General features: G+C 36.3%; 1 protein-coding gene across 4 annotated transcripts in view; it reads left to right on the top strand.

The window, feature by feature from the left end:
• Window positions 1–5,667: 5,667 nt before the first annotated feature.
• ncam2 (neural cell adhesion molecule 2) overlaps window positions 5,668–22,826 on the top strand; it is a 187,999-nt gene continuing 170,840 nt past the window's right edge. For 2 of the 4 annotated variants that reach the window (XM_042731618.1, XM_042731617.1), the window contains exon 1: window positions 6,874–7,235. In XM_042731618.1, the coding sequence (XP_042587552.1) occupies window positions 7,133–7,235 (103 nt within the window). In that variant the 5' untranslated portion in view covers window positions 6,874–7,132. Of the gene's footprint in view, window positions 5,936–6,871; window positions 7,236–22,826 lie in introns of those variants that run through there. The other 2 variants (XM_042731619.1, XM_042731620.1) reach the window with 2 other exon arrangements.

The raw sequence follows: 22,826 nt of genomic DNA, 5'->3' as shown, positions 1-22,826 counted from the left end.
AGAAAGAAAGGGAAAAAAAAACTATATATATATATATATAAAATGTGGCTGATAAAAAAAAAAAAAAAAAAAAAACAATTACTTTGTGCTGTGGTGGTGTGGTTTCTGAGAGGTAGAGGAAAGAGCATAATAATTAAATGCAATCTCTGTGAGAGGAAAAGTGTCATCATAATTGGTGTGTTAGACTGCCAACATCTTTAAATTTGCCCGTCATAGTTAATTAGGCCTAATTATATGTGGTAAAATGTGACTTTTAAATTATACTTTTAAGCCTGAAACGTCATCCTTCCATAGAATAAAATGTCTAAAGTGTCAAAAGAAATTTTTAGAAGGTTTATGTGTATTCAGGCTGCTTCGCTTATTGTGTGCGGTGTGTGTGAACACATTTATGTATGGCCATATGTCTTTCAAGTTGGCGCATAGTAGTTATCACCTCTGTGACGATGTTCTTTAAAATATATATAGCCATCCTTGTGTCGCTCATGATTGCTTGGTCACACTTGACTTGTCATACCATATGTCACTAAAAGATTTTAGACAAAAAAAGAAAAGTTTTTTTTTTTTTAAATGATTAAAGACGGAATAGAATAGTAGAATGATAGTATTAATATTTATGTTTCATTAATATATTCATCAATATTTTTGTAAAAATATTCATACAGAGAAAAAATCATGGATAATAAAAAAACATATATATATATATATATAAAGAACATTAGATATTACATAATAAATAGAGTTAGAATAAATATATCACATTTTGGGGAAAAAAAACTGTAAACTGATGCTCAGTGGCATTACTATTCTTATCTGTATTTTACTATACTAATGCTTTCATTCACAAATTATTTATGTCTTACAAAGCATCAGATCATTATCATTATTCCTCCTAGTTTTCATGGCCCTCCCTTACGGCCAATCACCAGCTCAGTGGCTCAGTGATGGTGTCACTGATGTCGCGGCCATGTTTCTGTTCAGTTAACACATGCTAGGATCAATGGATAGACAGTGAATGAGGCTGTAAGAAGGAGCTTTCAGCTGCAGATGCTCACTGCAGGCTTGCTAATGGCTTATTGATGAATGTGTCTCCACTTCAGTCTCAGCTCTCTGGCTCTGTCTCTGAGCATACAGGCCGTTAGGACACGGGGCCACTGACGTCTGACGTGCCGGGAATGAGTTCAGCGTTTGACAAGCAATGTGGTGTGAAACGATGCAACATGAGTTAAGTGGGAAGCTCGCAAAGCCATGATGTAGTAACACTCAAATGTCAAGAAACAGTAACAGTATTTTCTGGTTGTGGAAATTGTTAATGTGATGAATGTGAACCTTAAACATTAAAACATTACAATGTTAATGTTTTAATCTCACTCTAAAAAAAGATGGTTCTTTAAAAGTTAATTTCATGTATTAACAGTGCTATTTAGCACCATATCAACCTGAAGAACACTGTTATGCTGAAATGATTTTGTGCTAGAGATCAGGGTTCTTTATTTCCGCCTTTTTTGTTTTTCAAATCTGTAACTGTCAAAGCACCTCATTACTGATTTTCAGGAGCTCAACCTTTCAACTAACACTGACTGTCAACATATCCTCAAATGCTAAATTAATTTTAGCTACTGCACCAATCATATTTTTTCCCTTTTCCTCTTTTTTAGTTTAACAGAATATGTTAATATTCTGAATATGAAAGTGTGACCAGCTCTGTTTTGTTAAGGATACTTCTCTCAACAACTAAGTAACAGACATAAAAAAGATTACTAATACTGTCCAGTTTTGCTACTTTTGGCCTTCATGAACATCATAAACAAATGGAACAGACACACTGTAAATTTAAACTTAATTATATATTTTAGAGATAATTTGCAGAGAGAAACTGCATTCAAAATGGACTTAACGGCATCATAGAGGATTTTGAAGATATTTCACTGGAACTTGGTCTTCATTACATCTACAGTATTTTCCATTTTGTACTTTTTTATGTATTTGTTCATATTAAAGTAATCAGCTAACAACTGTTGTTAGAGCGTTGTCATTTTTGCTACAATTTTACATGCAATTGTGAAATTGTATCTGATTGACACAATATGTTTTTTTTAATGTGAAAACCTTATGAGAGGTTACAAGATAAGAGCAGAGGGGTAAAAACAATATAATTAAATAATATCTTAAAATAATATTAATTATATAAATTATTCAAACTGATATTTATAAATCAAGGTCTTATTTAGCACTTTCAAAGAATTCTTCTTCCTCAAATTTATAAAAATGATTAGTACCAAAGAGGGTTCTGCTATTGTTACAAGCCAAAGAACCCTTTTTTTGTGATTTACTGTTTATATAAATTCATACTTTATAAGGTAAAGAACATTCTGTGAAAATGTAACCTTGATATCTTTAATATTGACTGAGTAAGGCCATGCCCATGTCAGAGATTGAAATCATAGTGAATTGAATGGTTGAGATCAAACTTTGATGTTTGTTATCTCATATTTAGATGTTGAGACTTTAGCTTGGATTTCACAGACAGGGTCACATTTAACCTGCATTTAATAAATTGCATTTAGCATTGTTTTTTTGCCTACTGTCTGTGACCATGTCAAAGCCACTAAATTGCTGTTTTAAATCGTGAAATTCATGTAAAAAAAAAAAAACACTTTAATGATTTACAGTTTGTAGTGACTTGGCAACTCTCAGTTCAACTTTCCCTCTCTCACTGCCTTGACAGTGACTGTGACAGCACATTTCTGTGTTGATCTGAAAGTACATTTGATCTTAAATCAGCGTTCAGACTTTCTTCCACCTCTGCGTTTTGGGCCATATAGTCCAGCATGAAGGTTCTATGGCTTGTATTCTGTTTCATGATTTTATGCTTAAGGCAGGCATAGGCATAGAAAACGCTCCGAATTTGTCTGTGATACACAGGAACCCTCAATCACAGCCTTTCATTCTCCCTGAGTCATTAATCTCACATCTACACTGTCTGTGTGTCTTAGCGTCCTGTTTAAAGCCCCTTTTATGTGACTTGTATGCTGAGCATTTGACTGTGACAAAGTATTCATTCCACTTATAATCATTAATGATGTTATCTGGAGAGTTACAAAGTGTTGTGTCTGTCAGGGGCAGACGAGCTTGAAATTGAGAGGTTTTCCTCTTCATCATGGAGCTTTTAAGCATAATAAGCATAATAACTTCATTTGGAAAACAACTGTTGAATCTATTACACCCAAATATGCATTTGTCCTGTCCGTTTCAATCAGTCCTTCAGGAAATGAAAGAAGTCATTCAAAATGTGTTCATAGATAATTGGAATGGTTGTCATGTGTGATTTTGATTGCTTCCATTATCCTCATTTGTAAGTCGCTTTGGATAAAAGCATCTGCTAAATGACTAAACGTAAAATGTAAATGTATATTGTTATTCAGAAGGATTGCAAAAATCAAAAAAGAGCCTCTCATAAGCATTAATGCGATTTATTTCAATTTATTTCAAAGATCAACATTAGTGTGTCCCAACAGAAGTGGACCATGCAGACATGAGTAAAGAATGCATTCTGTCTTTTAAGTCGCCATTTAAAATTGCTACTTGAAATCACTCCTGTTTTATATATTCTGTTTTTCCCTCTTATTTATGTTCTAAATAGATCACAAGACATCCATGAAACAGAATGACAAGGAGCCCAACAGATTTGCTTGAGATACATTAAATGTTTAGATCCTAAAAGGAGCATGGCTATTCAGCTGACTGAACGGGACGTCAGCCTTGAGGACATTTTTCAGACATTATTATGGAGTCAAAGCTGTTCTTATCAGTTTAGACTCAGCTGCAAACCTTGCAGTCTGGGAACTCTATGAATAAGCCTTTGTTATCAAAATAAAAGGTGATTGTTTGCACTCAGCGACTTTTCTTTTTGCTAAATTCATTCACCTTTAAGCACAACTGAAGTGTGATCAGGAGTTTGGCATAAAAATCATAAAATGAGCATTCAGGGGGGAAAAAAAGAGAAGAATATAAAAAGTGCTCTTGTCAGAGTAGTTTGTATGTGCATTGTTGAGAGAAACTTCTGCTTCTCAGTTTTTGTGGCATAGATGACCAAGCATTTCATCCACCGGGACTTGATGTAGCTGAGACCTTGTACTTTGATCTTGACATTTTTGCCGGGCTCTACTAACTGTACATTATATGAGCCTACAAAAAATACTAGGGCTGTCAAATGATTAATCACGATTAATCACATCCAAAATAAAAGTTTTGTTTACATAATATATGTATGTGTACAGGGTATATTTATTATGTATATATAAATACACACACATAAATTATATATTTAGAAAATATTTACATGTATATACATTTATATATTTATATTCTTATATTTTATATTATATATAAATATATTTAATATATAAACATAACATATTCTTCTTAAATATATACATGCATGTGTGTGTATTTATATATACATAATAAATATACACAGTATACACACATATATTATGTAAACAAAACTTTTATTTTGGATGTGATTAATCATGATTAATCATTTGACAGCCCTAAAAAATACATTTGGATTCATCAGTTTTGAAACTGGTATTTGACAGATTTTGCTCAAATTAATGCTGTTCTTTCCAGATTTGTATGAAGTGGCTCATTGCCATGCTCCTCTCTGCGTTAATGCAACAGCTTTTTTCATGACAGTGCCTGCAACATCTCCTAAGATAAACAAACATTACTAAGCTGCCGGTAAACAGAACCATAGCCATGCTTTACCTAAACATACACTAAGCCTCTCCTCCAGAATCTCATCCTCTCTGCAGGGAGTATGTGTTATGTCAGGGTGAAATGGAGGTATTTTTAAAGTCGCATATATTTTTCTTGGCACCAATTTTTATTTATTTATTTATTTATTTATTCATTTATTTTTTGTGAATTTATGCACTTGACGCAATGAGTAAATAAAACAAGCATTTACAGAAATGCAATGCAGTATGTTAAATTAGCAGGGGTTTGCGGTTTAAGCTAGTGATTTTTAGTATCATGTTCTGACCAGTGCAGAGTTATGAGTCACACCTGACAACAGGGACCACAAAAATTGTGTTTTTATTCACTTAAAGTTCTACACCCTAATTTATCATTATGAAAGAGGCGTTGTATTTTCCCCAACACCAAGTTGACCTTAAGGGAGCAATATAATGGATGTAGCTTGATGTAATGGCTCAACCAGATGTAGGTCTTTGGAGAGTTTTCGGTTACATGACGTTTTTTTGAATTAGATACAACCTGAAAAGGGAAATGGCTCAGTGACCAAAACAGTGAAAAAAAAATAAAAGATAGATAGATAGATAGATAGATAGATAGATAGATAGATAGATAGATAGATAGATAGATAGATAGATAGATAGATAGATAGATAGATAGATAGATAGATCAAATCGATTTCAACTTATTATCTGATTGATCTGCCATTACAATTTGAATAAAAATGCAAAATGAAAATCACAAAAAAATAATTAATATCAAGTTGAACTTGGAAAAAAATACTGATTTTTAATGTGGTTTCCATATCCTACTTCAGGACCCCACTGTTTACGTGCGGCTGCTCAATAATCGATACCTATGACTGAACTGATGATGGCCATTGGTTTCTACCCGCCGCGATGCACTGCTGCTGGTAGGTTGGGCTGGTCGGGCGCATTTGAAAGAGTGCTGCATTGAGGCAGCTGCTTCCAGCTCCTCAACAGATCCCGTCTGTGGCAGACAGTGAGCGAGTGAGTGAGTAGCGAGCGAGCTCGTGCGCGCCAGCGACTGACACGCGCGGAGTGGAAGAACCAGCGTCCGTTCAACTCACTTCGAGCACTGGACGCTGTCCATCAGGACCTGCTCAAAATGATCCGGACCGTCCTCTGTTTCCTCGGATTGCTCATCGGTGGCAGTCAAGGTATGGACGCGTGATAGTGAGAAGTGTGAGAAAATAGACTTGCTCTAAACCAGCATTGCACTGAAGGGGTCTATCTGAATGAGGGGGGCGAACGAAGAGTGGGGCGGATTTGTTGTGTGCTGCTTTGCAGTTTGGGCACGTCCCTTTGGAGAAAACATTTCTTTTGATAGAGTAAGCTTACCTTTTATTAACAGCGCAAAGCCTCTCTGTTTACACTTGTTATCGAAGACTCGTGAGAATTCTTGCAGACGGTTCTCGAGGTGGTCTGGAGGAGATGTAGCGTTTGGTAGATTAAGATATGGACTGCATTTGATCGAATCGTAATTTCAGGCAAAACTTTTTTTCATGTACGGCACGCTTTGTATCGCAATTTACGTGGGGGAAAAGTAAAAAAGACTGGTTTTGTTTGTATTTCTATAATACAGATAGCCTACACAGAAGTACATGAACGATGGAAGTAGCCTACATGGGATATAGGATAGCCTACACACAGAGATAAATCAAGCTTAGGCTATTTATTTATTTATTTATTTATTAATAATAATCATTTATATATATATATATATATATATATATATATATATATATATATATATATATATATATATATATATATATATATATATATATATATATACACATACATACATATATATATGTATATATATATTATATATATACAATATATATATATATATATACATATATATATATATATATATATATATATATATATATATATTCATTTATTGTACATAAAGCAGAGTTATTTTCTTAAGTTAACCAGAATAAAGGTTGCGTTTATGGAGGATTTGTGCAGATGTCAATCATAAAAACACATCATTGGATATATGTAGTAAAATACATGTTTCGTTTTATTTAGGTTTGTGTTTTTGATTGAAAATCATTTGTGAATGTATTGTGAAGCGTGTATGTACTTTAGAGGCTGGTTCTTCCCACGCGACGGCAGGTGGGGGTAGAGCGCTACATATTATTAACCCATTTAGAAAGCGCAACCACCATCAACAAGCACTGTCGATGTGTGCCAAGACAAAAATGGAATGAACCTTGTGGGAACTCGGATGGCAGAGCGTTCCTTGGATCTAAATGACGGTTAGTCTTCATCCAACTTCATCCGCTCTAACAATTCAGGTTTGAGTTAGAGCGAGGCCTGACATGCTAGTCAACCGATAAACAATGAAACTACTGGAAATTCCACGCTGCCCCTACAAAATCACAATTTATGAGTGCATTTTCATATGGAACTTGGTATCAGCCACTACAGTTTTCACAATAAGAGGTGAGATGGTCATAAAGTGGCTTGAATTGTTTGGAGGAGATCCCAGTATGATTGAAGTGTGTTTGATTGATTAAATTATTTATTTATTTATTTATTTATTTATTGATATTTTGGAGGGATATTTGAATGCAGTGCCAACATAACCTAAAATAAACACTTGCGGCCTTCAAAGGGGGTTTTGAGCACATGCCAACTACTGGAAAATGTGTGTGTGTGTGTGTATATATATATATATATATATATATATATATATATATATATATATGTGTGTGTGTGTGTGTTTATGTATATATATACACACACACACACACACCCACCGGCCACTTTATTAGGTATACCTGTTCAATCGCATGGAAACACAAATTGCTAATCAGCCAATTACATGGCAGCAACTCAGTGCATTTCGACATCTAGATGTGGTGAAGACGACTTGTTTAAGTTCAAACCGAGCATCAGAATGGGGAAGAAAGGGGATTTAAGTGACTTTGAACATGGAATGGTTGTTGATGCCAGACGGGCTGGTCTGAGTATTTCAAAAACTGCTGATCTACTGGGATTTTCATGCACAACCATCTCTAGGGTTTACAGAGAATGGTCTGAAAAAGAGAAAATATCCAATAAGTGGCAGTTGTGTGGATGAAAATGCCTTATTGTTGTCAGAGGTCAGAGGAGAATGGGGAGACTGGTTAGAGATGATAGAAAGGCAACAGTAACTCAAATAACCACTCGGTACAACCAAGGTATGCAGAATACCATGTCTGTACGCACAACACGTCGAACCCTTAAGCAGATGGGCTACAGCAGCAGCAGACCACACCGGGTGCCGCTCCTGTCAGCTAAGAACAGGAAACGGAGGATATAATTTGCACATGCTCACCAAAATTGGACAATAGAAGATTGGAAAAACGTTGCCTGGTCTGATGAGTCTCGATTTCTGCTGTGACACTCAGATGGTAGGGTCAGAATTTGGTGTAAAGAACATGAAAGCATGGATCCATCCTGCCTTGTCTGAACGGTTCAAGCTGGTGGTGGTGGTGTAATGGTGTGGGGGATATTTTCCTGGCACACTTTGGGCCCCTTCGTACCAATTGAGCATTGTTTAAACGCCACAGCCTACCTGAGTATTGTTGCTGACCATGTCTATCCCTTTATGACAACAGTGTACCCATCTTCTGATGGCTACTTCCAGCAGGATAATGCACCATGTCACAAAGCTCAAATCATCTCAGACTGATTTCTTGAACATGACAATGAGTTCACTTTACTCAAATGGCCTCCATAGTCACCAGATCTCAATCCAATAGAGCAGCTTTGGGATGTGGTGGAACGGGAGATTCGCATCATGGATGTGCATTCACAAATCTGCAGCAACTGCATGATGCGATCATGTCAATATGGACCAAAATCTCTGACGAATGTTTCCAACACCTTGTTGAATCTATGCCATGAAGAATTAAGGCAGTTCTGAAGGCAAAAGGGGGTCCAACCCGGTACTAGCAAGGTGTACCTAATCAAGTGGCCATTGAGTCTGTATGTATGTGTGTGTGTGTGTGTATATATATATATATATATATATATATATATATATATATATATATATAGTGAATTCCACGCCATGTATAAAGGAACTTAAATAAATGAAATTTAAAGTGATTAAAATGAAAAGCAAATATGTGACATATATAACCAATATGATACTAAACTGAAATACATTGTTGTTTTGTTAAATGTTTTGGTTTGTTAAAAAATTCTCCCAAATCCCATTTGAAGAGCTTAACTGCTTACCTTCCTTAAAACTGTCTACAGAACATGCATAAAGCGTTTTAGTGCATCCTGTGAACTAGCATGTCTTGCAGATATAGCGGTTGGACTCGGTGAAGGAACATCTCGTACATGAATGAACTGGGATGCATTGTTCTTGAGTGCAATAAATGAACCAATCATCTCAGTTGAATATTTGCTGTCAGACTCGAGGCATATTGTTTCTTCAGTTTGTCTTGTGTTGTAGAATTAAGAACGCTGTAAAAATGGCTTATGACAATATATAATTGGTACTCAGGGCTATTATTAAGTTGTCTTTTTTATGTAGATTGATACAAGGATAATAAGACTTGATTCACTCAAGAACAACTATTAACAAAGTCCCTTTTACATTGGCAATGATTAAATCACTGAAAGTCACAGATTTTCACACTGTACTATTGGTAGTATCTGTTCCCATTTTTCCCTGTATCAGGTGCTGGATCACTTGCTGCGATCCTAACATTGGTTGTCGGATCTGTTGCTGCTCTTTTGAATAAACTGACTCATTCTCTCTTTTTGAAAATTAATAACCTCCAGTTGCTGTGTCACTGTCAATCACTGTCATTGTGAAAAACCCTTGAATGATTTAATGACTCATTGATGACACAAAAGACACTTAACTTGTCTCCACCAGCCTGCAGAAAGGGCCACTGAATGAATCTTTTTTTTTTTCAGTCAAAAGATTCAAATTACTGATGTTAATTAAAATCCCCACTGCCAGTTTTAATGTAATGAACATTTTTCATCCAGCGCAAGGTTGCGTCAGATATACTTTATTTATTAAGAATAAATTAAGAATCTGCATGACGACTGCTTTTAATTTGAGTACCTCAGTACCTCACAAGCAGTCACATTATGATGTCACTCTTCTAGCATAACCACATCCCACTGAGAAGCCTTTGTTAATTAGTGCCTCGCTTGTTGTCTTAAGAAGTTTTTTGTGACTGACAGTTGCAGTGAACCTTGGCTTCATCAGTTTATCATCAGTGAAATCTCTTGATGATATAAGCTTGTTAGAGTGAGTGTGTGATGTTAGTTAAACTGTAATTTAGCTTGGTGTTCTCTCATGAATTTCATCACTGTGCAACACCTGCCACTTGGATGGTACACCTCCGGGGCTGTTGCTAAAGTTGGCGTGGCCTGTGAATTTTCATTTTATAGCTGATAGTCTCAAAAAAGGCTGTACTGTCTTTTCACTTGCTTTTTTTTTGTTTTCAGGATTGGATTGGATTGTCTTCAGAGAGGGAGAGCAATTTGCTGTGCTGATATCCATTAGTACTCTAGCTCTTGGCTCTCAGGTCTGTGTTCTTGTAGGTTGGCATATAGCTGTGTGTGTGTGTCTAGCTTCATTGAAGCTCCCGGTGATAAATTGTGTGCAATGCTGGTCTCAGAGGACATAGTCCTTCGAGGTGTTAAGTGTTATAATGAAGGGATTCCTCCAAATCTCCCAATGAATGCTAACAGTGGAGCATTAATAGATTTATGTCCTGGAATTGTACTCCGTATGTGTGTGTGAATGTGTAGTGGTTTGATTAGAACACTGTAACATCCTCTCTGGGGGTATTTCTGTGGGATGTGGTTGTAAATTAGTGAAATGAAAGTGTGTGTGTTTGTAGGTCAGGATTTGCCTATATTGTGGGGACCAAATGTACTCGCTTGTAGTAAAACCTGAATTCAGCATGGCCTCCTCCATTAGGACAACAGAATGCATATTAAATGCATACATTCTAAAACAACATACTAAATAATGTGTATTTAGTTTATGCTATATTGTGAATTGTGAGTTTTGTCATATATCACTTACCACCATGTTGTTCCAAACCCGTAAAAGCTTCGTTCATCTTTGGAACACAATTTAAGATATTTTGGATGAAAAATATCCAGCACGCTGCACTGATGCGCTGTTTTCTTTCAAACCAAAGTGTAACTATACGTAGAAAAAGTATCCTTGTGGCGCGGCTGACACAGAAGAGCGTACTCGGCCTGCGTACTGCTCAGATTAGTCAAAATGGTGCTACGCTGATTTGGAGAGACAGAGGAGAGGAATTGTTGAATAAAGTCGTATTTTTTTTATTTCTTTGTGTACAAAAAGTATTCTCGTCGCTTTATAACGTTATGGTTGATCCGCTGATGGCAGATGGACTATTCTGACAATGCTTTTCTTACTTGACTCTGACAGTGTATTTTACTTGGTAGTCTATGGGACAGTCTCAAGCCTCCCGGTTTTCATCCAAAATTTCTTAAATTGTGTTCCGAAGATGAACAAAGCTTTTACAGGTTTGGAATGACATGGGGTAAGTGATTAATGACAAAAATTTCACTTTGGGGTGGAGTATCCCTTTAATGAAAGTTTAAAAATGCAGATAGCATTCTGTGAAGGGTAATATAGGGGATCGAAAATAACATTAGAAAAATACAAACACAATCAAAGTCAATGGAAGTAAAAAGGAGCCTTTCAATGATTTAGCTGTACTGAATTATTGTGCATCTGAGTTGTCAGCAAGTTAATGTTACTTTTTCTCAAGTAAGTGTGACAGTGTTCACTGCTTCAAAATATTAACAGCTGTTCTGGGTCTCATGGCTAATGTCTCAAATCATATGAATTTCTAAAATTATTTTTTGTTATTGAACCTTGTATTCACCAAAGAATCCTGGAAAAAATTAGTTTGCCCCCAAAATAGTTAGAATCAGAGGCTTCATGTCCATTCAAATTTGTATTGCACTTTTTACAATAAATATTGTTCAAAAGCATTTTTACAGTTAACTTTGACAGTTTAACCCTAACTTTAACCTGCCTTAGAAAACACACCAACTATTTTATTTTATTTTATTTTATTTTATTTTATTTTAGTCTATTTAAAACACATTGAAATATTTAGTGCATTTAGACATCCGAACAGCTTATAGAAAGGCCTGTATATATTTTAATAGATATTTTCATATTTTTGCACTGTCCATAACTGATTGACTATTGGGGATTATTAAGATTTTCCTGCCGATAATTTAAATGATAGGAATCCTCTTTTCTTTGAATGCACTCTCAAAGACAATTGCAGTGTTCTGCAGTATTGTATATCACCAGCTCTGGCAACCAAATTACAGTGTTGTTCTTAGCCCTCCTGTGGTTCAGGGGATGACATATCTAAAATGCTGCCATTTCTCTTTACATTCTTCCAGCCATGTTTTCTGTGTTTTTATACTATGTAACAGAGCTTGGAGCATGCTATAAATAGGCTAAAACACTAAGCTGTACAAAAACATGCTGGTGTGTGACTTCTCTTGGTGCAGAAATTGATCATATTATGCGATTAATTGAGTGAATAGAGTCCACACTATTCTCGTATGGAAATGGAATTGCCCCCCGCGGGAGTTCTATATGAAAATCAATTTAAAAAGTATTAAGAGTCAGCATGCCGCTCCATAGAATAGAGTCCAATTTCACTGTTAGTGAAATGATGTTCATTTTAATGGGTGTTCTCTCTCGATTGTTCTATACCCACTAGCACTCCATCCTATTAAAACTAGTTGTGCTTTCATCTTGTGCCACTTTCAACTATGATTATGATGGTTTAATCATACAGCATGGTTCAGCTTTTGCTCTCTTCATTATTTATTCCGATTTTGTTATTGTTTACTGCATGAATGTTATTTTATTTGAAATGCCCAAACTCAAACCTCTTACAAATTAGCTTCAGTTAGCTTCAGTTTAAATATCAGATGTTGTGAAGTTATGAAATATGACATTTCAGTCAGTTTTTGCAGGTGCAAGATTGCAGCCATATTGATCTGGTAAGCCAGTGATCATATGATGATCTAGCTTTAGGGACATGTGGTAAAATAGTAGGGATGGGTCACGATTTTCAAATATTCGATTAGTTGATTTAATTATAGAATATTAAATAGGTTTTGCGATTATTGTCTTTAAAAATTTCCCCATGGTTTCCGTGCTGATGCAGTGGTGACGAGTTCATGTAAGCAGAGGGTGGAGCTGTCAATAACACTCCTAAAAGCGCTCAAAGACAAAAAAAGAACACGTCTCACGCGCACACTGTAGACTTGCGTGGCATAATAAAAGACTTGCGTAGCATATAACGGTCGGTTACAGTAACTTGGGACGATGTCCAGCTATTTTCGAATATTATTTTTGCTTGGAATGCCCATCCCTATAAAATAGTACTTTGCTCAATGTTTTCTTTGCTCAAAGAAAACATGTGCTTTGCTCAATGTTTTCTACATCTGTAACATTGAGTGAGTCTGAATCTAATACCACCAGTGGATTTAAGAAATGGCTTGGTTCTCAGACTTGGACGTTTTGGAGATAATTGGTTCTAGTGGTCAGATATGAGGGTAAAGAGACTCTGGAGAGCCGTCTGCCGTTTTTTCCCAGCGGCGCAGTGCTGGCAGCAAACACCCTATTCACAAGTGTACACCACATTTAGATTAGAGGACAGTGATGAATTGAGACCATAAAAAGTTAGAGAATAAAAAATGAGCATAGGCCATGCAAGGTTGTAAGGCTTAGGTCTCATAACTACTATGAGAGTGTTACACTATGTGACAGTTATACCAAGTCAAACAATAAGCTGGCAGCATCATATGTTTAGAAGGATTATGACTAAAGACAAGCAAAAGGAGGACATTTTTGTTTTGAAATGTGGTGTCAATGTGAGAAATTATAAATTTGGGTTGATGTGATCTGCTTTCATCTTAAAGTTGACATGAAATTTATTTTTTCTAAATACATCTTATTGGTTTTATTGTGAAGTATTTATCCATGCATATTTTTATACAGTAGGTTGTAATTTTCAGTCAAAATGTCATAATTCAACATTTTGTCCGCTATCCAATCATTTTGTCTGCTTAAACTCCACCTTTTTCTTAATTGACAGCAAGCTCGCATTCAGATCTGCCTCCATCAAATCAACAACCAATGGACTGGAGTCCCTGCCCTGCGTTTTTTTTTTTTTTCCTTTTTTTTTCAGTAATCAGTTTTACTCGGATGTACATGGCAATACAGAAGAAAAGAGTTGTCACTATTTCTGTTACTTCGTGACTTTAAGGGGATTGTGCACTCCATCTGACCTTTTTTTTCTACAGTTCCTGTGATGAATGAAACAAAAAAAAAATGGTTTGAAATTGAAATACGTTTGGGAAGTTGAGATAACCTGAGGTATGACATGTGAAGTGCTATGTTATTTCTTTTAATGCTAATTCAAAGCTTTTATGAGTTTGTTATTTAAAAAAAAAAAAAAAAAAAAAAAAAAAAAAAAACTACAATATTTTGTACTTTTAATAAGTAATTTGTCAAACCGCCGGACCATTTAAAATGAACTAGTGAAGGCAAAAAATGTTGAATGTGGTAAAAATTCAAAAGAAACGGTGAGTCAGTGTGCTGTATTTTTCTTGTGTGGCATTTTGTGCAGACATATACGCACATTTTTTTTAAAATATGGATTAAATAAATCTGGCCTCCAACCACATGTCTGCTTTAAACCTGTAATGTTAGGATTCATTTTCTGCAATAGAATGGCTTTGTGGTAAGTGTGTTCAGCAATCAGCTTGCATTATCCCCCTGAAACTCTAAAGCACTGCTTAACCTTTTTAAGAGGTGCCAGTCTATCTCCTGGAACAGCGAGTGAGTGATAGAGGGAGAAAGACCAGCAGAATTGAATGAAAAGAACGTGAGTTATGAAAATACGTCTCCTGAAATGTTGTAAAATGAGCTCCAGCTAGCTTGGGACTCCAAACAATGGCAATAATGAGGACCGTTGGGAGGATTTTTAACCGATCCCATATCAACCAGCAACCGACCATTACTGCTAAGCATAATACAGCTCGAGTTGCTGTGAATGATGCATGTGTATTGTTGGAAAAGCTTGAGTCAGATTCAGTCACACTCTATAGGTTACTTCATATAAAAATAAATTCTACCCCGAAGTCATTGTGAAATGGAATATCTTTAGCTTCAAACAGAGATATGCCGAGGACATTATCAGGGCTATTTTATCCCGATGCGCTCTCAAACTCTCTGTGTAATCATAACCAGAGTCAGGTCTGTGTGCGCCTTCAGTGATAATGCAGTTTGACATTGGAAAGTGACCTCTAAACATATTTGCGTGGCCCTGAATTTAAGAACTGCTGCACCGACATGTGAGACGAACATCGATAGCTGCTTTTAAGGAGTAAATATGATATGTATTTCCAGGGTGAAGTAAATGAATGATTAAAGCTCTGTTTGGCCCTGCTGCCACAGTACAACCGAAGAACATTTCATCACTGTGATGAAAGCTTTCATGGCCAGCCACTGTCTGTGCAGTGCCGCACACGGAGGATCATTATTTAGAGCACAGATAAGTCGTATCATGTGACAGTTGTTGCTTTAATGATTAATGTAGCCACAGATCAGTGTGCCTGTGGAATAGGGCTGCTTTTCGTAATGTTAAATGTGTTTCTGAGTGCACTATGTAGAGCTTGACGATGTTTATCTGATGGGTGTTTGATTCTCACTGGCTTTTCACTGTTGTACTACGGTGCTACTTAACAGCTTTTAGTAATCGTTTTCACACTATAATTTGCAGTGTGATGTGTGTAAATGCTAAACTTGAGATATGGAATCATTATATTGATTATAAATCTTTGCCTACAGTGTCGTTTTTCAAGATACACACAGTTCCTTGGCAGGTTTGGTACACAGTGCTGTTGGCTGTAAGAATCTGTGTCATTTGCTTCAGTCAATTTTGTTTATTAACAAAATTGTTTATTTAACAATTTTGTTAGTTTTTTTTTTGTGCAAAAAAAGTGTTCTCGTAGCTTCATAAAATTACAGTTGAACCACTGATGTCACATCTTGTCGATGTCATTGGTACCTTTCTTTGCCTTGAATGTGGTAGGACCTTTGCTGTCTATGGAGGGTCAGAGAGCTCTCGGATTTCATCAAAAATATCTTAATTTGTGTTCTGAAGATTTACGAAGGTCTTACTGGTTTGGAACGACATGAGAGTGAGTAATTCATGACAGCATTTTCATTTCTGGGTGAACTATCCGTTTAATATACACTGATGAGCCATTACATTATGACCACCTATCTAATAACCTGTGGGACCTCCTTTAGCCCACAAAACAGTGGCCATGCATCAAGGCATTGATTCAATGAGGTGGAGATTGGTCTCCTGGGGTATCTGCTACCATAATGTCAACAGCAGGTCCTCCAGTTCCTGTAAATTGCGGGGTGGTGGTAATGTAGCGCAAACCCGCTTTTTGATTGGGTTCATTTCAGGTGAATTTGGAAGCCAAGGCATTAACAGAAATTCACCAACATGTTCCTCGAACCACTCCTTTACGATTCTGGCAATGTGGCAGAATTTGAAATTTGGAGCCTTTGCAATGAAATCGAAAAGCATCCAGCATGACCAACAAGCCACATTAAATTGGAAAAAAATTATTGTGCATGTAGGGCTGGTTATTGATACTTATTGAACTGTCAGTGAGTCCCAAGCTCTTGATTCGATTCTAATTTGATTTGGGTATATTAAAATTTTTTATTGCCATTTTTCTTTTATTGACATGTCAGTAAATTACTTTTCATAGAATGAGACACCCATGGTTTTAAATTAATAAGTGTGGACAGCCTTTATATGCTTGTGCAGTGTGTGTGTGTGTGTGTGTGTGTGTGTCTGTGTCCATACAGACTGAAAGTTTGGCACCAGGGATTTCTCCTCATTAACAATGAATCTGGACAGACCTGGTTCATTACACAGGCTGTGTAAAGAGTAAGAGGTATCTGATGGCAGTTTTTTTTCTCCCTCCTGTCTGCTCTCCCTCGCTTTTTCCCTCTCTTTATCTCCTCAAGTGCAAATGCCTCAACTGATCAATGCCGGTAGATCCCTCTTTAATTAAATCTACAAAGTGAGCAACAAGATGATATTTGCTTTCTAAAATGTAGCAGGATCTCAAAGACCAAGCTCTACAAAACTCTACAACAAAGCCTGAGCACTGGCTTTGTGTCTGTGTGGCTGTGACAGACGCCATACTGTGTGGAAAACTAGCATTGTTTTCACATTGCCAAACCTGATGGCTCAATTCAAAGTCAGCTGCAATAAGTGATTTATGGCTTGGTTTTAATCAGCCTGCTGAAAATGCAATTAGATAGGGTTCCCACCGCGTGCAAATGAGCCGTCCCAAAGCCACTTGAGGACGCACGCTGTTAATTAGCTGGGTAGGGCACCTGTTAGCGCTCTGTGCTGGCCAGTGCAGAGAAGAAGAGAAGGGTCACACGGCCACAGGGAATGACGCAAAGTGGTTACCCGAGGGTGTGAGAGTGTGGAAAGGGTAAGGCACTTGTTAGTGAACTAGGCTGGACCAAGGAAGAAGACGACAGCTCTGGAATAAAGTGGTCGATGCAGAGAGAAAGGCCACTGGAAGGATCGTTGCTTGAGATATCAGTGATGGAAGATGTGTAATGGCAGAAATAAATTGGAGCACTCGTGATCTTTAAGAGCAGGAGGGTGCTTGTTAGTGAGCCACAGGAGGCTTTGCTGTTAGAATGGATCAAAACAGCACAGAAAGGGCGGGAGCGGTGATATGGTGAGATTAGCAGGTGTCGAATGTGTGAGAGAAAGTCTGGTGGAAATTGGAAGGTTGTCAATGGTAAGGTGAATAAGAGTTAGCTAGGAGGAGGAAGTGTGAATGAGATGTGCATGGTTTCAGGCTAAGCCAGGAAATGTGTGGTTACCAAGGTAAGTAAGGCAATGTATCAGTTGGTTTCACAAATCATTTTTTTTTTTAATTTATAGAATAATGGATAGTTTACACAGAATGAAAATTCTGTCATAATTTACTCACTCTCATGTCATTCCAAACCAATAAGACTTTGGTTAATCTTCAAAACATAAATAAAGATATTTTTAATGAAACCTGAGAGATTTTTGTCATTCCACTGAGAGCCCAGGTAACTTAAAATATCAAATTTAAAACAATGTACTGTAATTTAAATGCTATATGACAATGTAAAAAAGTTAGGGAAATGATTTCCAATGTTCAATATATCCATTTTTAGCTGATATGCAATATTGATAATTCATGGCTGATAACTTATACTGTAGTTGCATAATATTGTGCACCTCTAATATTAAGTGGCATCCAAGCAATGTATGTACCAGAACCATCCTAATATCAAATTTTGAAATTTATTTAGATTTTTTTTCTTATGTATATTTATTAAATCAATAATTTAGAATCCAAAACATGTTGTTGCCACGATGTTATATGCCACAAATGTTATAGGTTCACACTGATCTGCCTGATTTAGATGAAAATACCATAGAATATGATTTGATGGGTTGCTTTTGAGCCAGAGCCAAAAGATATGGGATGTATTGTGTCCTCTTAGCCTGTTTTAATGAAGTTGATTAGCATTTATTTTGTTATCCTAACCATATGCACAACCATATTACTAAGTTATTTTCTCCTATTGTCTTTGCCTCTAACATAACCGATCAATTGTGGACACAATTTTGTGTGTGCTTTCTTTGTTGATCATGTGTTAAACTCAACCTACATCCCTGTGTTATTCATCCTTTTAACTCAATAAATACATTAAAGAGAGGAGAATGCTCTAGCTCTCTGTTTGCCTTGCGGGTCCAGGTATATTTTCCTTTGTAAGCTCTGTCTATTGAGACTGTCAATTACCAGCGTATGCAACAGAGCATATTTTTTTCCACTTATATTCTCATGCTTTTAAACTATCACTCCTTCATGATGGGTTAGAAGCGAATCAAGATAGAAAGGAAGAAATAGAAATACCAGATCAAGCCACAGGTGGTTATGCTTGTCAGATCGATGCAAGATGAAAGGGTTAGACCACTACTCATTTAGTTGTGTGTTATAGGACTTAGTTGTATGTTATAGGACTCAGCCCAAAGAAGAACCCACTTCGTTAGTTTCTTCTGCCTCTAGTTAAAGTGGGTCTGATATTAAATATTCAGGAGGTACTAATGGGAGAGCACTAATGAGCTGACTTGAACACTGGAGTCACAATTTGGGTTGATTGTGATCTAGACAGATGCTTGAAATGCTACCTATAGAAATGTCTATTTAATTCATAATAGTTTCAATTCAAATTACTTCTTAACTTTTATAGATCCCGCTGTGATTGCAGCCAGTGTTCAAAACTATTGCCTTACTACTACGATTCACAATGGTTAGTTTATAATAATGTTTGTTTATTTGAGTGGTATGGGTAGGTTTTTGCGGAAAAATGGCACTGCGTCATTACATCATGCCTGTAAACATAAAGAAGTTTTCCCGGCTAGTAGGGTATTGCATGTGAGGAGCCTACAGGTGGCGGAGCATTTATAACCTTTTCTCATCGCAGCTAAAATAATTCATGTTATCATTTTGATGGCAGATTGTAATCCAGAAATGATTGTGTTTATGAATGAAATTAAATTATATTCCAGTTTTAAATGTGCTTCTGATTACATATAGCCTGGGATTACACAAGATCTCTATTTTAAAGACAGCCAGTTCGAAGGGAGGATAATTTGCTTTTTGGGTTAAAAGAATTTCTTAATATGTCTTAATATGAATAAATTTGCATGGTATGATAATTAGAGATTAGACTGTACAGAAACTGAAATTACACGTTGATATACACTATACACATACTCACGCAATGCTGATGTTGTTAACATTAAGAATTTGAGAATAAAGTTTAACAATAATAATTTTCATGATTTGATGTGATATGAGCTAACCGATCGTTACACTTAATCACCATTAGTAGCGTGATTTATTGTAATGCTTTTTTCCTCAGTTGGTCAGAACAAACATGGCAGACTTGTTACTTACATGTTCAGATGACAATATCCGGTGAAAATACTTATTTGGGTCATATATTCTAAGACATAGGCTAGAATCTGTGATTGCGAAGTACAGTAAACACCCACACCGGTGCGACAGAGGCACAACTTACGGACTGCAGCTTTAAAAAGAACAGCTGAACATTGCTTCAAAAATAAAATGTATTGTTTAAATTGTAACTGCCTTGAAATAAATGAAAAATGCATGTAAAAGCACTAACTTGCCATGTATTTAAAATGTAGTGTCATTAAAAATAGATTTGTATTTTCTTTTTTCAGGAAAATGCGAAAGCATAACTGGTGCATTAATTTACATTTGATTTATTAAAAAAGAAACTGTAAGGAGGACTTAACCACTTCATTTCAGAACAGCACTCCACATCATTGAGGATGGATGGATGGATGGATGGATGGATGGATGGATGGATGGATGGATGGATGGATGGATAGATAGATAGATAGATAGATAGATAGATAGATAGATAGATAGATAGATAGATAGATAGATAGATAGATAGATAGATAGATAGATAGATAGCAAAATACTTTAAGTTTAAAATTATTTAGCACTAATAAGAGCTAGGTATGCACATTGTTGTAATCAAATTGAATGGGCCTATCTCACTCAATATGTCCAGAGTTCACGTTTGACTTGGGGCATATTGCAGCAGCTCATCTTGCTGACACTGACACAACACCACCACACAGCCTCTAGGTTTCACCAGACTGAGCAACCGAACGCCATCAAATCCACATCTGCTCAGTCGCAGTCTCTAAGCCTGCTCCCATATGCTATTCCTCTGTGAGTGTGTGTTTGCGTACGCATGTGTGTTTCTTTACTGCACAACAGAAATGAATCTCCCCTGCTGTTGGAATAGCTGATGGATTTTTCTTGCTTTCCTCTGCTTCCCCTTGTTTGCTTGTTTTCATAGGTGCAGTCTCTCCACTCCTGAAACAGATGAGCGAGTAGTTTCTTACAGCAATGTGAGGGGAGTTTTAAGGATGGCTTAGCCATAGTTATTTCTTATCAGAAGTGCATACCTTACTCATGCTTTTGTGCTGGAAACAATGCTGAACAAGCCTGTGAATCTCAAGTACCACTCCTGCTAATTTATTTTCTCTGTGCATTCTTCACGGCTTTCTCATTTGTATCAAACGTGATGAGACTGTAATGACATCACTCTCACTTTCACACATTAGAATCCGACTGTATTGAGTTGCATTTGAGCGTGGATTTGTGTGTGGGTTTGTGCTTGCCAGGTTATGCCCATATTGCAAATATATTTTCTATTAAAATTTAATTTAAAATGAAAAGAAATAGTTCAACCAGTTCTACTGTCATTGTCTCTCCCTCATTCCATTTTGAATCTGTATAACTTTCTTCCATGAAGCATAAAGAGCAGTAACATTCCATGGAAAAATAATGTTATTGTGCTTTTCATACAGTTATAATGAAATATTCTGTCAAACAAAGAAATTATACACAAAAGCATTATAAGAAGTTTATAATGTGCTGTATACTACATTGACTCATGGATATGCAAATTAGATTATGAGGGGAAAGTTCTTCTGTGAATAAGAACTTCTAGAAATTTTAGTTAATTTTTCTCTCAGTTTTATTTTGATTGTTTTTGTTTTTAAAAATGTATTTATTTTTATGACTGAATTAGATTTTTATCATCTCACAAACCCAGTAATGTAATGTTTAATGCACTTCATGATTTTGATATCAATTAATGTAATACATTTTCTTTCTCTTTTCCTTTTTAATACCAATATGGCACATTTAATAAGTTTAAAACCAGTTCGTTAAAAAAAAAAAAAAAGTAATGGAAAAAGTAGTTAAAATACATTACCTAAAATGAATAACCACTAGTCAGTAACCGTTTTCTTTTTGTAAACATGGCTCGTGTCATTATTTTTCTAGTCCATGATGGTTTATATGAAAGTATTCAGGATGGAGTTGGTACAGAATGCTTGTGAAGTGAGAGCTATTTTCCAGTCCCCATTAGTAAACACTGCTCTCTCTCCCTATGATCCACTTTGCCTCTGATTAAAGCATTCACTCAAAATCTCAGGGCTCTGGCCTCCAACTGAGATTTCTGTTCATTAATTAAAGCCTTAATGTAATTAATTACCACCCAAATGAGAAATCTGGGCTTGTTTGTTAAAACTGAAATGCGGAAAGATTTCTGGTTGTTTAAAAGCGCTTCAGTTGGAAGCCAATGAAGAGGCTACAACAAAACAGCAACAAAACAGCATTCCATGCATGCTTAGTCCAATTGGAATACTTTTCAATTGTATATTCATACTATTATGTAACTTTTGTTTTTTATTTGTTGGCAAGCTGTAAATCATTTTTTTTTTTTTTTTCATACTTTAAACACCAGTATTGGAACATATGATGATGATGATGGCAAGAGGTTTAAATAATAAAACCTGGTTAGTAACAGGGGTTCAGATGACTCAGTCCTATTTGTTATTAAATAAAAGTTCGTCCAGGCTTTGCGTGGTGGGATTAGACAGAAATGTTTGTGAGAGGAGGGGTTGTTCAGGTTCCTTTCATTATTGCCAGCATGAAAACAAATGTGATGCTCCTCTGATTTCATCAGAGTTCTTTCCATTCGGTCTGTGTGATAGTGTCACCGGCTGCCATCGCTGCTCTATTGGGTCGTTATTCTGCACTGCGTGAGCAAATAGGTTTGTGCTGCTGTGGAGTGTGAAACAGCAAAGGCAGGTGGGATTGCATCTGCACATCAGAGATGTTCACACCTGTCAACAAACATCTCACTGGCTGATAAGTGCAAAGGCATCCATATTCATTTCTCATGACATTTAGTCTCAGTGTGATATACAATATCAATATTAGGACACACAAATGCTAGTACAGGGGTCGAGAACCTTTTGGGCATGAAGTGCCATTTTTTTT

The sequence above is a fragment of the Cyprinus carpio genome, chromosome B9, assembly GCF_018340385.1.
Source record: "Cyprinus carpio isolate SPL01 chromosome B9, ASM1834038v1, whole genome shotgun sequence".
Classification (NCBI taxonomy): Eukaryota; Metazoa; Chordata; class Actinopteri; order Cypriniformes; family Cyprinidae; genus Cyprinus; species Cyprinus carpio.
The sequence above is the reverse complement of the archived record's forward strand: the minus strand, read 5'-3'. Positions and strand labels throughout refer to the sequence as shown.